This window comes from Scomber scombrus, chromosome 17 (genome assembly GCF_963691925.1).
Source record: "Scomber scombrus chromosome 17, fScoSco1.1, whole genome shotgun sequence".
NCBI classification, from domain to species: Eukaryota; Metazoa; Chordata; class Actinopteri; order Scombriformes; family Scombridae; genus Scomber; species Scomber scombrus.
The window spans coordinates 13,605,929-13,621,529 of NC_084986.1; the positions used below are offsets into that span (position 1 = coordinate 13,605,929).

General features: G+C 39.7%; 1 protein-coding gene across 1 annotated transcript; it reads right to left on the reverse strand.

The window, feature by feature from the left end:
- Window positions 1–6,368: 6,368 nt before the first annotated feature.
- Window positions 6,369–15,200, reverse strand: myb (v-myb avian myeloblastosis viral oncogene homolog). The gene is made up of 15 exons (XM_062437246.1): window positions 15,135–15,200; window positions 12,835–12,952; window positions 12,560–12,631; window positions 12,246–12,338; window positions 11,121–11,341; window positions 10,442–10,661; window positions 10,265–10,333; window positions 10,024–10,128; window positions 9,303–9,569; window positions 8,573–8,691; window positions 8,369–8,483; window positions 8,166–8,261; window positions 7,779–7,877; window positions 7,537–7,620; window positions 6,369–7,427 (listed from the first exon to the last, which is right to left on the reverse strand). The coding sequence occupies exons 1-15, from the start codon at window positions 15,155–15,157 to the stop codon at window positions 7,314–7,316; spliced, it is 1,815 nt and encodes a 604-aa protein (XP_062293230.1). The 5' UTR covers window positions 15,158–15,200; the 3' UTR covers window positions 6,369–7,313.
- Window positions 15,201–15,601: the final 401 nt, after the last annotated feature.

Sequence of the window (15,601 nt, forward strand, 5' to 3'; positions counted from 1 at the left end):
GGTCTATCGGCTCAATCTGTGTGTTCTGGTTGTGTGTGAGCAAATGCATGCATGTGCATTTTGTGATTGTGAGTCAGTGAGTTGATCATGTAGGTCATCCTGTCCGTGTGTAATGGTTCTCACGTGGCTGCAGCCAAATTTGAACGTTTTTTACCTTTACCTCTATCTGCAAACAACAACAAAAAAATTGTCTAGAATACATGCACACACATACACACCCTTTTGCATACATTTTCAAAGTCTTTTTCACCAGCATTACCATTGCAGTATACTGAATTCTGCCTACAGAAAATTAAATAAACACTGCATATTATTACAGGCATGTAGTTGAATGACCTATTACTGACCCAACAGGGTTTCTAAAATTGGAACTTTTCTTGTGTTACAGTGAATTGTGTAATCTGTAACTCTAAATGCCTTGCAGTGTTTGGTCAAATATGGGTCATACAGGCTGATTCAGGGCACACTTGTCCCATATTCTTTGTTTACAACACAAATATTTCCACAGTAAGCATTTTATGGTTGAATGCTACAAACAAAATCATGCTTCTATTTACTACATGCTGGGTATGAAAAGAGAGATATTATTGCTCATTCTCTGTTAAGTCAGGTAGCTAATTGTACCGCAGGAACTTCTTGATCTCAGATAAGACATTGTTCAAGATTGTTGAAGGTCATTTCATTTCCTTTCTCTCTCAGAACTGAGGAAGTTGTTTCTCTCTATATTTAATCTTTTATGTTTTCTCACATGCGTCACTAAAAGATTGCATTTAAACCTATTTCAGTGCAGGTGACTTTTTGTGTGTTGATACTGACTTAATGGCTAGTTTTGTATTCACACACAAGTCTTGTGTGGTGTGGGATGATGTTTTAAAAATGAAATTATATTGTGAAAGTTAATTATTACATTATTGTGACATTAGCCATATAAACTATGTTATATAACTGTTGTTAGCATTACATTAATGTTAACATTACTGTTGGCAAAAAGTACTCAGTTTAACCAATCTTAATTTACCTGGCGATTGGTCTGTACATCACGCATGCGCCAGCAGTGAAACATCATTTCCTTGAATAAATTGTAAAACAAGCAAACCAACAATAAATAAATCAAATTAAAATCCCTGACTACATTTATATTAATTTGGTGACAGGAGCAGCACACACCCTGGCCCTAACCCTAACATAGCATTTACCAATTAACAAAGCTCAGTAAGGCTTTCATGGTCTACAGAGGACACACCTTTCTAGATCGTGTCCTTCCACGGATGTGGATCCTGAATTGGGAGACAAATACACTGTCAGTTTGTCACTGTCTGTCAGCTGAGACATGTTGTTAGTAATACCTGTGTGGAAAGTTGACAAATCATATATATATATATATACACAGTCGCCCATAAAGTTGGCATAATTTTGTTTTCAGACACATTCCTCTTTTTATTTTCTATTTATACACATCAGTATAAATAGATGTGTATAAATAGGTCAGGTGCAATGAGGTCAGGTGCAATGAGATTGATCAATATATACACTTTATCTATCAAGAATAAATCACATTGTCACAATCATTTCATGAGAAGAAGTAAAAAATATTGTATTCCAACTTTATGGGTGACCGTGTATATTAGGTATAGTTCAAAATTTATGGAAATACAGGTTGCACTTTTTCTTTCTCTTTTCTTTTCTTTTTTCTTTGCACATATATACAACAGGATAAAACCAGATAAGAAATATAACATTTGTGACAGGAGAGGTCAAGATTAGGTAATTACAATGGACCTCCCCTGAGAAAAAAGGGGAAGTAATATAAATGCTCAACTACTATTATGGAGTATACATTAGAGCTAGAGCCAAGAGGCTATTAAGTGAGCTAAGTATAAAGACAGGAAGCAGCAAAAAAAAAAAACAGCTAGCCATGTCTCCAATGTTCAACTGCCAAAACCTAACCTTAATTAAAATGTTGTTTGTTTTGATTTTGACGTGTTTGTTTTCTCTGTATCTAAACAGAATTGAAAAAATGACAACATATGGCTTTAAAGATAGCTACCTATACTATAACAATTTATTGATAAACAATGGGCCTTTTTTCCCCAAGACATTTTGACTCAACATATTAAGAACAGCACAGATGGCTCTGTTAAGTAAGACATGACAGTGTGACAATAATAATACCAGAAAAATAAAGCAATACCAGAAACCTTTTTTCACCGTGACATGTCAAAATATCACCAATATAAAACGGTCCATGCATACAGTAGCATCTCCACTGGTTGCCTGGCAACATTGCAGTGACGATAAGACTCTAAGAAGCTGTTTTTTGCCAAGAAATTGTTACAGCATATAACTAAAAACACAAGTTGTTTTGATTTTAAATTTCTAATTGTGAACGGACAAATTGAAGGAGATAACTTGTGTTAATTCGTGGGTTTTAGAAGTAGGCAGATTTTTTGAATTTGAATGGAAGATTTCCAGTATTTTATGTTCTGCTAAGCTGAGATACCACCTCCTGAGGCTAGCTCCAAACTTCTTGCACAGAAATGAGAGCAGTATCCATCTTCTCCTTCCAATCTGGCCAACATATTGAACTATTCTTTTACATATACATTGATTTTAATGTTAGTTTTTGCCCCCTAGACTCACCTTGGGCAGTATGTACTCTGTTTTGAACACTTTGTTTCAGGTTGACTTACTGACCTTACTGGGGAAGAGTCAAAAGACAAACTATGGGTTGACAGAAGTGGAAGCATGTTTAAACCTCATTGAACTCCCCCCTGCCCCACCCAACCCCTTTCTTTTTCTCTTCTCTCTCTCCCCATCTCTTTCCTCACTCAGTCTTCTTCTTCTCTGCCCCCCACTCCTCTCTCCTCATCTCCATAACATGGATGGGTAGGGTAGTTATCAGGCCTGGCCAGCCCAGCCCAACCCTCGTACCTGACCGCTGCCAGCAGGGAGCGGCTGCTCTTGCCTGAGTATCTCCGACCACAACAGCGCCCAGGGAATGAGGAAATCAGGCTAGAGTAATCTATGCAGGCCCAGAGCACGCCGTCCAGCATGTGATCGCATGGAGTGTGTGTGTTTTATGAGTGTGCACGCGCATGTTCAGGAGCCCGCCACTTCTGCAACATCCGGCTATAAATCTATTGTGACATGTCAAACTGAATTTATGAGCCAATCTGCTTGCGACATGTTTGATTTGAAAAGGGAAAGGAGGATGGATTACAAAAAAAAGTAGTGAGAGTGAACTTCTGCTTTGTCATTAAGACATAAATATTTTGTAAAAAGAAAAAAAAAATCATAAAGATGTAAACAGTTCTTTAAATCAAATCTGTACCCTTCAACCTTTTCAGTCTGTTCCAAAATACTAACATAACATAATAAAGTCTAAATGTGAAAACCTGAAACTGAAACGTGTTTGCATTCAAAGACATTGTTTACACCACTATTAAAGTCCTGACCTATCATACTACACCAAACATGTATATACATCCTTGTTGCCATGACATATCCAAACCATTTCTTAAAGAAATAAATAAGAAAGAAAGAAATCCAATAAAGATTAGTGCATTTTTATCTATGTAAGAAAAAAACACTATTAAAACTTCAACTATAGTGTTGCATTCCTAAATGTAAAACACAATGTTTATTGTCATTTTCTTGACACTGAATTTAAATATCTAGCCACACTAACAAGGTATCAAGTGCAAATGTAACTATATTTAACAGTATGAAGATTTGCTTTTATTTCATTTGCTATTTCAGCACCTTGGACGCCTCTTTTATTAAACTGAATGAAGTTCTTTGCTCTATCCTGCTACTTTACATATTATTCAAAGTATATAAAGTGTACTTTTCTGTTTTTGTTTGTGTGTGTATGTGTGTGTGTGTGTGTGTGCATTTGGGACCAAAACACTTTTCTGAACTGAAATGAACTTAGCATGAAAAACACTGGGGAGATTTTAAAAAAAAAATCAGCCTGCTTTGTAACTCAATGTTTTGATGATATTGCACATTATCAGTCTCCTGCTGCCTTTCTAAAATGAATGCTGTGCTGCACTGCTGGTGATAACACATTCACATTCATCATATGCATACACTTTTCATTTGATAAAAAGGAGGAAACAAGGAGGGTCCAATTAATGAGGTCTTGTTTTTTTTGTGCTGAATGGGTATTGGTGTCACTATGAGGGGAGATAAATAGTAAAATTCAAACAGTTTGTCTTGGTTTGACTCCTAAAAGACACTGACATCAATGCATACCTTTCACTGAATGGGGTGACACTACACAATATCCATCTGAATATTGTTTTTGTGAATAAACCACCAACCCCTCCAACACACACACATACACACACAGGCAGCTGCCTTCTCACTCAGTGGAAGCAGGTGTCTGTGAATCTCATGGGGTTTGGGGCTTTGTGTGTGTGTGTGTGTGTGTATGTGTGTGTTTTTTTTCTTTTTTCTTTTGGGTGTACTAGAAGATGGTGAAATTCCAATGTGAAAGTCTGCTTCTTGCTCTGGCCTCTTTCCACAAGACACCCCCACCCACTTACACACACACCCGCACGCGCGTGCACGCACACGTACATGCACACACACACACACACACACACACACACACACACACACACACACACACACACACACACACACACACACACACACACACACACACACACACACCTGCTGACAGGGAATTTCAAACCCATCCTCAAACATCAAACCTGTTCTACCGTATCTATACTGTCTGATCACACCAATGTTACAATATTTAAAACCACAACCTTTTTCATATGAGTATATAATCATGAATTAATATTGTGTCTCTTAATCTTGCAGTAAGCATGCACACGGCCCAGATGAAACTATTTCTGTTTGGCCCTGCTGTAAATATCACAGTTCCTGTTAGCTGTGTCCATCATGATGAATCTTATATGTCTGTATTCCTCTGAGACTACTACTTGAGATGGGAATCTATATTTGAGGGCACTGTGGTATATCATGGGGATGCAAAAGCTCAGAGGCGGGGGTGTAAATATAACTAGTGGTCTGAGTCTGGGCCCCTTGGCTTACATGGCCTCACAGGAAAACAAGTCTCCTCAAGAGACTGAATGTGGAGTTCATGCATGTGGCGGCGGTGTGTGTGTGTGTGTGGTGTGTGTGTGTGTGTGTGTGTGTGTGTGTGTGTGTGTGTGTGTGTGTGTGTGTGTGTGTGTGTGTGTGTGTGTGTGTGTGTGTGTGTGTGTGTGTGTGTTTTTAGAGAACAATGAGGAGGATGGCTCATTTTCATATTTGCTTACAGTTGTGCCTGATGTAGTTAGTCCCAGACTCTGTGTAAATTAGTTGAGGGATCATTAAAGAAACCAATCCAAAAAAAAACCCCATGAAGTTTAATGAGAACAAAGTTTCCCTTTGTATGTCTGGAACATTCAGTGGTGAGTGGTCCCCTTTATCCACAAAAAAGAGGCAACGGTTGGGGACATTTGCTTATTACCTCAGCTAGCTGATAAACTCTGGACTCACTTCGCAATTGGTAGATAGAGGGAAAGTTTTATGATATGCTCTGCACAACTTTATGACAATAAGCCTTTTTATCTGAAGGATTGTGGTTGCGTGTGTGTGTGTGCATGTGGATGTGTGTGTGTGGGTAGGAGGTAGGAGTATTAGAATACTACACACCTCACAAAATTTGAATACTAAGGATAGGTTACACTTTGTAGACACTGGAGAGCAAATAATTAATTTACTTCAAATAGAGGAATTATCCCTGACAATAGACATTTCCCAGTGCTATTTACACTTGTAAATTCAACCACTGCAGGCTATTTGCACTAAAGTTATGACAGATAAAAGCATATTTACAGCTTAAATATGTGAAAATGTTTATTATCCTAGAGGAACAGCTTGTGGAATTGCAATCACTATTAGATGTTTAGACCTTAGGTTATGTTTGGTGAAATAATAATCCATATATGTACGAGTATTAGTTTGCTTATTTCCCTTCAAACATACAAAACACTGACACAATGCTGTAATAAAAACAACACACTTTATTTACTAGGCAGTATATAAAAGTATAAAAAAAAATCATGAAAACTTGGCATGTATAAACGCTTTTATAAAATCATTTTTGCTCAAAAGCTAGTACAAAACAAGGCATTAAATGTATAAAAAAGATTGTCTGCTAAGTGTTTGACATGGGCTACTGCAGTCTTAGTAAGAAAGCAACATGATGATTGAATATGCAATATAAAACAGTACAAAACTATTCAAAGAAATGTTTAAAAAACAACCATGCAAGAGTTTCAGTTGGGCTTTTGTTTGTAGCATTATATAAAATATCAGTGTTTAGTACTCTCTTTTTTATGGAGAACATAACATTCAAGTAAAGCTTGATCTTACTGTTACTGGATGAAGCTCATGTTTTCAAACATATAAGCTCATTTCAGATTTTTTTTTTTAAACGTATAAATATACTGTGTATATGCTTAAATTTTAACAAATATAATATTTGTTCATTGAACGTTTCCCCTCACAGGATACTGTAAAGACCAGACATAAATTGAAAGTTGAAATGAAAGCTCAATTTTCATGAAATAAAAAAGGTGCCAATGTAGTAATCAGGTAATACTAGTAAGGTTGGCCCCTTCTGTCGTGTAAAACATGACCAGTCATAGTTAAATAAGAACAGACAGCAAATCGTGCTCAGTAGTTAAGTGTTTACATGAGGTGGCACAGACCAAACACTTGAAATTCTCAGTAGACCCATTATAGCCTATTTAAAAAAAGAAGAAGAAGAAAAAAAGAAAAGTATCATGACTGAAATACAGAGGTCAGTTTTCAATTCAATAAAATGCCTTTGGATAATGCTAATAGGGCTTAAATACTTAACTTAAAACACTGCTCCATTGGCCAATTGTAAAAAAAACAAAAAAAAACAACATTGTCAAAACAAAAGAAATAAATTAATCAACTTGTTCTTTATATTAATATCAAAATTCGTAATTCATAATACAGCCCAATGCAAATTATATAGCTACCTTTTCCCATTTATAATACAACATTGATAATAATACATGGACCAAAAGAGATAGGATGTACATTTATAAAAGCCCAAATGCAAATTCTATATAAAAGATTTCAAAAACAAACAAAAAAAGATAGTCTTTGGTTGGTTGAAATCCAACAAGTGTGAGTGTAAAAACACCATTGGCATAGAGCCTCTCCCAACTGTTGTACCACAACAAATATGAAACCCGTGGCGCTGTGTCCAGCACAGGGAATGTTGATGTGTCCAGATCAACGTGTGTCTAGGTCTACATGACCAGTGTCCTCGTAGGGTAAGTGTTGATGTACTTGTGGCTCTGCTCTGAGGCCAAAACGTGCTCCTCTGTTTTCCCACAGGTCACCTGCTCCCAGGAGCTGAGCTGCTGTTGGCAAGAGAAAGACAGGATGATTAATTTTCCATGGTTAAGATGAAAAAGAAAGGATTTGATTTAGATAAATACACACATACAAACAAACATATACTGTGCACACCTGTAGAGGGTTGCCCACGGTCCTGCGAGGGAGGTGGTAGGTTTTGTGTCCATCTTCACTCAATAATGAGCTAGTAAGTAAGTCCTGAATGAAAATGCAAAAAATGTATTAACAACAGAATAGCTCAGAAAGCAGAGGAGGCAATACAAAATATTCTTTGAGTATTTATAAGGATTAATTAAGGACAGCTACACATTAGAGAACATATGAATAGTGAGGTCAAAGGTCAAATGTGAGCTTACAGGTACTTCCTGTGGGGGGCCGCAGGGGGAAAAAAGCTGTGTGTGAAGACCTTGTCCTTCCCACTGCATACACAGGATCCTCTCACATGGGGACTCCACCTTGGACAAAACAAGTAAAACACATCATGGTTTTAGTCATGCAAACGTAGCTACATACAGCCCCTTTCTTAACTACAGTGTCTTCAAATTATTCCCAAAATAGTTAATGATGGAACCTTTAGCCACATTTTTCACCACAATTGTAAACTGAAAGTACATTCCACACCTTTAAAGCTGCTTTGCTCTCTCAACATAAAACAAAAACTTATGTCAGTCTCGCATTCGTGCTTGGTTGTGTGTGCATGGTTGTTTGCATGAGTGTACGTGCTTATGTTGAGTGGAAAGTACCTCTTGTTTTATTTTCTTGAGAGGAGGCTGCTCTATGGCACACTCCATAGGCTCCTGCTTGATGGACTCGACCATCTGCTGATCCAAAGGCTGGTTCTGGAAAAGACACAAATCCCTAAGTGAGTCACATGGACAATACAACAAGCACAACAGTGGTAAACAAGACAAATTCAATAATCATGTATTTCTTAAGTCATGCTCACCATTAGTTTGAGGGGTCCATACTTGGACTCCTGCAGGGCCAGGATTGACCTGAAAGGTGTGGGTGTGCAGGGAGAGGATTCCAGGATTGACCGACGAATGTTCGGAGTTCTGAACCTGAGAGAGAGAAACAGAGAGATATGTTTGTAAAACATGGCTTAACACAAATCTGCATAGTAAAACACATTAAAAACGGTACCACTCACATTTCATTCTCTTTCTGAGGCCTGACAGTGTGGTCAATCAGAGGCTTGGTGTCCACAGGTGAACTCATGGGTAAACTGTCGCTGTCGGAGTGTTCCGGGCTCATTGACTGATTGAGAAACTGTAAGATAAAAGAAAGGAGACTAAATCAGTCAAAGTAGCAGACAGTTTTAAGCAGTAAAAAAGTGGTGGATTGTGGGAGCACATTACAGAAATGGAGAGGAGAGGAGAAAAGAGGCCTGGTGGTTCAAAAGACATGCTATAGATGAAATTATTCAAGTAAAACAAATGGATGAAGGAGAAAACACTAGCTCTGAATGATTAGTGATTGATGTCATCAGATGGGAGGTTGGTTATTGGATGGATTCTGATCATACGCAGCTACTTTTAACTACCTGTGAGGGTGAAAACGGTAGGTTTCTGACTGATGAGGGCTTGGGAGTTGAGCAGACGTAACCAGCCCATGCTCTTGAGCCCTGATTGGACAAGACCCTGCCTGTTCTGAGAACGTTCCTATCCGAGAACCCACTGGTACTGGCCTCACCCACTGAGGCGAGGCTCTGGGGAAAAGGCAGGGAAATATGGGTCAAAGCCCACCACTAAGTAAAATATATGATGCTAATTGCTAAGCTATCTTTTTTCATTTGGTCACAGAGACCAGGGAACAAAGTGTGTTGTTGGCAAAGAGTCCAAAGACATTACATCTTTTTAATATGTGATGCTGATACTTACTGAGTCAATGACAGATTCCATGAACTCTGGAATACTATTTGAGAACGTGGGACTGCTGTGATGGCTGTTGCTGTTGTTGTTGTTGTTATTATTGCTGACATTGTTGTTGTGAGCACGTGTTGCAGAGGCACTCTCCTCAGGTAGGCAGCTCTGGTCAAGCGGCAGGGCAGGGGCGGCTGCCTGGTGATGACGTAACGACATAGCCACACCCTCTGAGCTGTTGGTCAAAGAGCACTGGCTGGCCCAGCTCGGATAGGGCAAATTCATCTGTGTAAGAAAGGGACATTAATTGTGAAGGCTAGAAATAACTGCCAGAGAATAATAATATGTGAAAATGAGCATTGAAGAGCGAGTGTAAAAAAAAGTGTCAAACATGCATTAGAGAAAAAAAGCAAGGCGGATAATAAGTGAGGGCGTGTAAAATTGAATAAATGAGAAAAAGAGAAGGACAAAGGGAACTTTAACATTAAGCTAGCAGCAGGCTGACAGTAGTGCTGGGTTGCACAAGGGGTCATGCAGATGCAGACGCACAAATGGTGAGATAAGGTGCTATTTCATCACTTTTGCAGAAACAGGCCCCCCAGATGTTTCCTCCTCCTTATTCACACAAGATCCAACCACTGTCCTTAAAGCCAGGGTCGACCCACATGCACATAAATTGTACTGTCACACTCACATGCCGCAATTTACAAACACACACACACATGCGCGTGCAACTCACTGGTAGTGATGGCTGGCCTCTCAGCTCATTCTCTGTTGACATAAGCAGTAGTTCGATCTCTTTCACCCTCTGCTCCTTCTCAGGGTCCTCCTCACTATAGTGTCTCTGAAAGCAGAATTAAGAAAACAGGAGGCAGATATTAATGCTAATTCAACCCTGTTCAACTTCTTGTATTACTGTTTCCTCCCTATAGTGATCAATTACACTGACTTTACTTGCTTCTTTTTTCTTTTTTTTTTACCTGTATAGCAGCGGTTCCATGCTGGGGAATGTTCAGGATGTTCAAATGTAAGGCCATGGGGAAGTGCACCTGTTACACCAATCAGAAAAAAGTCCACATCAAATATTTGCAGCTGAACACTCAGTAGCATTCAGTTTTCCTTCCGAGATCACAAATTTTAGTTTACGATCCACTCACTCTGTGTGTTTCGGGGATGTAGGTGTAGCTGTGTGGCGACAGCTGCGTGTGATTGGGCGAGTGGTGGGAGAAACCCATAATGTGACTGGTGTTCTTGACGTAGCCATGGTTGATGGAGTGTGAGGTGTTGCTGTTCTTTGACGTGCTCTGAAGATAGCCTTCCTGCTCCACCTTTCGCCTCATGGTGGAGTTCCAGTGGTTCTTTATGGCATTGTCAGTCCTGCGTGGCATGAATGATACATGAACTTTAAAAGGTTATCCGTTACAAAACACATCCTCACACCCACAAGCATGAAAAGACATCCCGGACCTCTAGTGGTACTTGATAGCACTATCAATCCAGGCACACACAGATGCCGACACAGATAGTCACACACACACACAGACACAGCGCTGATAAGGTTATCAGCACAGAGAAATTACAATCATTTCAAAACTACCGTATCTTTTTTTCTCTCAATCCCATTGTCATTTGATTGTAGGCCTTTCTCTGTCCTTTCTCTTTGAACCTCTTTCTTCTCTTTCTTACTCATCCCTCCCTGAGTGCCCTTTCTTTATTTCACACTCTCAACAGCAACATTTCACACCCAACCAACAAAGATTCAGTGATTTTTCTAGATTCTCTTTTTACAATTTTCTGTACTCTTCATTCTCTTTTTCTCTTCCTTGTCTGCCTCACCTGCCAGGGAGCAGCTTAGCGATTTCTGCCCAACGGTTGCCCAGCTTCTCATGTGCCTGGTAGATGATCCGGTCCTCTTCCTCAGTCCATGAAGTCTTCTTCACCTCTGGGTTCAGGTGGTTGTGCCAGCGTTCCCGGCACTGCTTGCCGATGCGACCCTTCAGGTGCTTGGCTATCACCGACCAGCGCTTGGCTCCATACTTCTGAACCAGCTCTATCACCTGGGGTGTGTTTATGTGCATGGGAAAGAGGAGATGAAAAGAGAGAAGGAAGAGTGTTGAAAAGGGAAGAGAGATCAATGTTAGTGAGGGTGCATGAGAAAAGAGGAAGGAAGGAGCAATAACAGGGAGTAGAGGGAGAAGTAAAGGGGCACAGAGTAAGAAAAATAACAAGGTAAAGAGGTGACAGGCAAGTGGGGTGTAGAATAGATGGAATGAAGCAAAATAAGGGAGAGAAATTGACAAAAGAAAAAATTAGTCTTCCAGAAAAATCCCAGATTATTGTGTCAGTGAATACTTCTTCTATGCTTTCCTCCCTCCTTCCCTCTTTCTTTATCTTTCAACTTGTATAGGTGATTGAGAACACCTGCTGGTGAGCAGTGAGGGAGTTTCCAGTGGAACGTTAGCTACTCTGCTAATCATTACAGTGGCATCTGGGTGGAAATATAACTCCTTTGGACAAGTTCAATAAACATTTCACAGGGTTTAAGAGACTACAATGTCATGTGTTGTGTAACGGCAACTTTTTAGCAAACTTAAAATGTGCAACAGCAGCCAAGGAGTTGCTACAGAATAGTTTCTTTAATCATACAGGAAAACAAAGTAATTGTTTTTTTTTACCCTTGATTGCCTATTTCCTGTGAGTAGTATCGAAATACATTACTCCAAAAAAAGTTTATGTAACACGGCCCTAACAGTGTAAGACTGTGTTACATCAATGTTTAGGACTGAAACATCTTCATGTATTATTGGGATATAATTAAATGAATTGAGTAGTGCCATATTAAAAATGGTTCTGTATTATGAAGTGAAGGTTATACTTTACTATGCAAAACCAAATGTGGTTCCACCATTGTTTCATCATCATTTTATTTTAAAGTTTTATTATGTAAGGCTGTTTTCTTACCCTCTGGTCCTCCTCTTTGGTCCACGGCCCTTTGATGAGTTCTGGGTTGAGAACCTTCTGCCACCTGTGCTGACACTGCACATCTGTACGATTCTGGTATGTCAGAGAGTGAGAACATTAGTTACCATCTTTACACAATGGGAGGTCATAAATAATATGCATGTAAATCACAAGACCTAAGACTTGCTAGTGCTAATTTAGAAATACCAAAAACAAAACTTTGCCAGAAGGATATGGTTCATGCTTGTGTGTCTTTGTGTACACGTGTATGCATTTGTGTAAACATACAAACTAGTAGGTGAACTACTACTTACAGTTAATAAGCTAGCAATGATTTTCCAGTCCTCTGATCCATGATGCTCCACAAGTTTCTTCAACTTTTCATCCTGAAAAAAGACAATACATGTTGTGTAAGATATTTAATATATGTTACTGCAGTTTAAAAAAAGCATAAAAGTGAATGTGATTAGACCAGAAAATAAAACAAAAACGTTTTCTGGTTCCTGGGAAGTGATCTCTCTTGAGAACTGTATGCAGTATTTTTAAACTGCTTAGACAAGGGTGTGTGTGTGTGTGTGTGTGTGTGTACCTCTTCCCGTGTCCATCGTGTTTTTCCAAGGTGGCGTTTCCCCGCCTTTGCCAGTGTTCCATCATAATCATGTTCATACATTTCAGTCTCCTCCTCATCCTCCTCACTACTGTAAACACTGCACACAGAGAAAGAGACATTTTTTTTTAAAAGGTGGAGGGTGCATGAAAAATAATTCTAAATAATGTAAGACAATAGAAAGGTAAATAATAGCACAATAAGTACCTGTCTATTTCCAAACAACTCCCTAATCATTTCTTTACAGAGTGTATAAAGAACTCAGCCTACTTTTTAACTCATCAGGTGTCAACACAGACAGAACCAGTCATTCTTGAAGGTCTGGGTTGCAGGCTTTTAGCCAAGACACCCACAAGGGGAGAAAGAGAGAGAGAGAAAGAGAGAAGAACAGCAAGTGGGAGGGAAGGAGGGGTATGGATGGATGAACAGGTTCCAATGTTGTTGGTTTCCACAGATACTGGGATTGGCACATGCGATCATAATTTCGTGACCCTGGCGTGTTCAGACCTGCACTGGCATTGTACAGCATGCACACTGACATTGAGTGGCTGGTTAGCCAATCAGAATGTAGAACAGGGACAACGTGGAGGCTAGGTAGGGTACTTTGGTGTCATGCAGAGCAACAGGTGAACAGGAACCCCACAGAGGTGTGTGCTTATACAAGAGGATATTTACAGTGGATTATCTTCCTTATTTCTGTCCACTTACTTAAACTTGACTTCTTGATTAAAAGCCATACAGAGAAATGCACACACAAAAGGGTATTGTATTGGAATCACTTCATGTTTTAAGCATATCATTATAAAAGATTAATTTCTGTCAGTTGTATGACAAAAGCTAATTTCCTATTTTAACAATTAAACTTCTCATGCTTTTCAGAGAGATAAAATAAATGCCACCAAATAAGAAAAAGATTGAAGAGAATTAAGTGCACAAACAAGCCAGCAAATGAGAATGAATATACCAAGTTGAACTCATCTTGAGAATGATGAATCAACTGAATCATGAAACTGTTTTATGCTGATCACTCCTCTTATCTCAATCTGCGGAATAGTTTTGCGAAAAGTGAACTGGCGTTGCACCTTCAGTTTATCTGTGAGAATGAACCAATAGCCCGTACTGAAACAATGGTCGGTTTAACTCTAGAAACCAGACGCACGAGCTTCATTACAGTGCGCAAAATAACCAGATGCTTTTCAGGGAAAGCTGGTACCGACAGATGCGCGTCAATAAAGTGCACACAAAGCTGAGCTGGTGAGGGTGAGAGGCGGTTCAAGTTGAGGCGATTGGTGTATCAAAAACAAGGAGAAACACAAAAATGCACCCTCACAGTGAGACAAGTGCACATACAGGACGCTGCCAAAGCGCAGTGTCCAAAATAACAGTGAGCGTCCCTCGCTCTCTGAGATGCTGCGGTGTTATTCAGGGTGTATGCAGCTTTCATCAAGCCGGTTTTAAAATTACCTTTATGCCAGCTAGAATGGCTTGTAAGACCCAGTTTGCACGTAAAACAATTGTGAAAATGAAAACATCTGCGTCTGTGTGGCTGACTGTGGTGATTGCTCCCAGGAAAGCCACGCGCAATAAAACAAAAAAAAAGAAACATTTCCAAAAAGCTACTTAAACTAAATTTAGTCCGTAAAACTGTTTGTTGCAGCACATTCAAGTCTCTACGAGCGTTTAAGACAGACGGCATGGTGCAATGTGTTAGATGTGTACTATTATAAACTCCTTTTAAAACCCTTGTCCACACAACGTCTTGCGCACGGCATGGCACGCGCCTATCGACCCGCCTAATGTCATTAATATATGCGTGTGTGTGTGTGTACGCGCCCGCGCGCGCGTGTTAATAAAGACACACAGAGAAAGAGCGAGATCTACCCCTTTCTGTCTCACCACTGACAGCAGCGCGAGAGGCGCACATGCCAGATGACCACCACCTGTCATGGGCGCGCGAGCGAGACAACCACACCACTACTCTGTTCCCAAACACACACACACACACATACATACACATAGACACAGGCGCACACACAGGCACAAAAGAGCATACAAGATCTACAGAGTTCATGAAAAGAAAACCTAAATTCATGTCAATTAGATGCTTCATGAAACGCTCAGCCTCGTGCAGTATCTAACAGAAAGGGTAGTTAACACAAGATTTAAAAAAAATAATAATAATTAAAAAAAAAGTGTAGCTAACTACTAATAACATGCAGAATAACTTACAGGAAAAAAAGAAAATTAGCAAATTGAGGAGTAAGAGGTCTGTGTGAGCTTACCTGTTTCTCGGCCGCCTAGCCATGTTAATATGCGGAGAGCGGCTCGCAGGTTGCGCTGAGCACGTACTTTCGCTATCTGTGCTGAATTGGTTCTACCGGCGAGGAGGCAGGTTGACATTAATTTTAAGTGCAGCACCCTCTACACCAGAGCTCCTCCCTTCGGATCCCGGTAAATTTGGCGCTCCTGAGTTGCGCCCCACTGCGCATGACCAAAAAAAGTGCACTTCACACACCGTCAGACGATTTGAAAATACGGCATGGGAAAAGTCTGAATTTTGTCTTCCTGAAATTTGTTCGTTTGCACTGCTTTTAAAAAGTTTACACCATGAAATGTTATAAAACAATTTTTATTAAATAATCACTCACTGTACATATGATATGAAATAGTGATGCATTCAAGGATTTGCACTCTACTGAGCTACCATATGCCTTAGATGTTTTCAATTTACGAGGCAGCCCTGAACGCA

Bases quoted from the DNA above. Each gene is read 5' to 3' on its own strand.
- myb (XM_062437246.1), bottom strand. From the start codon at position 15,157: ATGGCTAGGCGGCCGAGAAACAG. The intron at 12,339-12,559 runs GTAAGTAGTAGT...CTGACATACCAG, and splicing joins TCATTGCTAGCTTATTAACT to AATCGTACAGATGTGCAGTG. The intron at 7,428-7,536 runs GTGTGCACAGTA...TCTTGCCAACAG, and splicing joins CCGTGGGCAACCCTCTACAG to CAGCTCAGCTCCTGGGAGCA.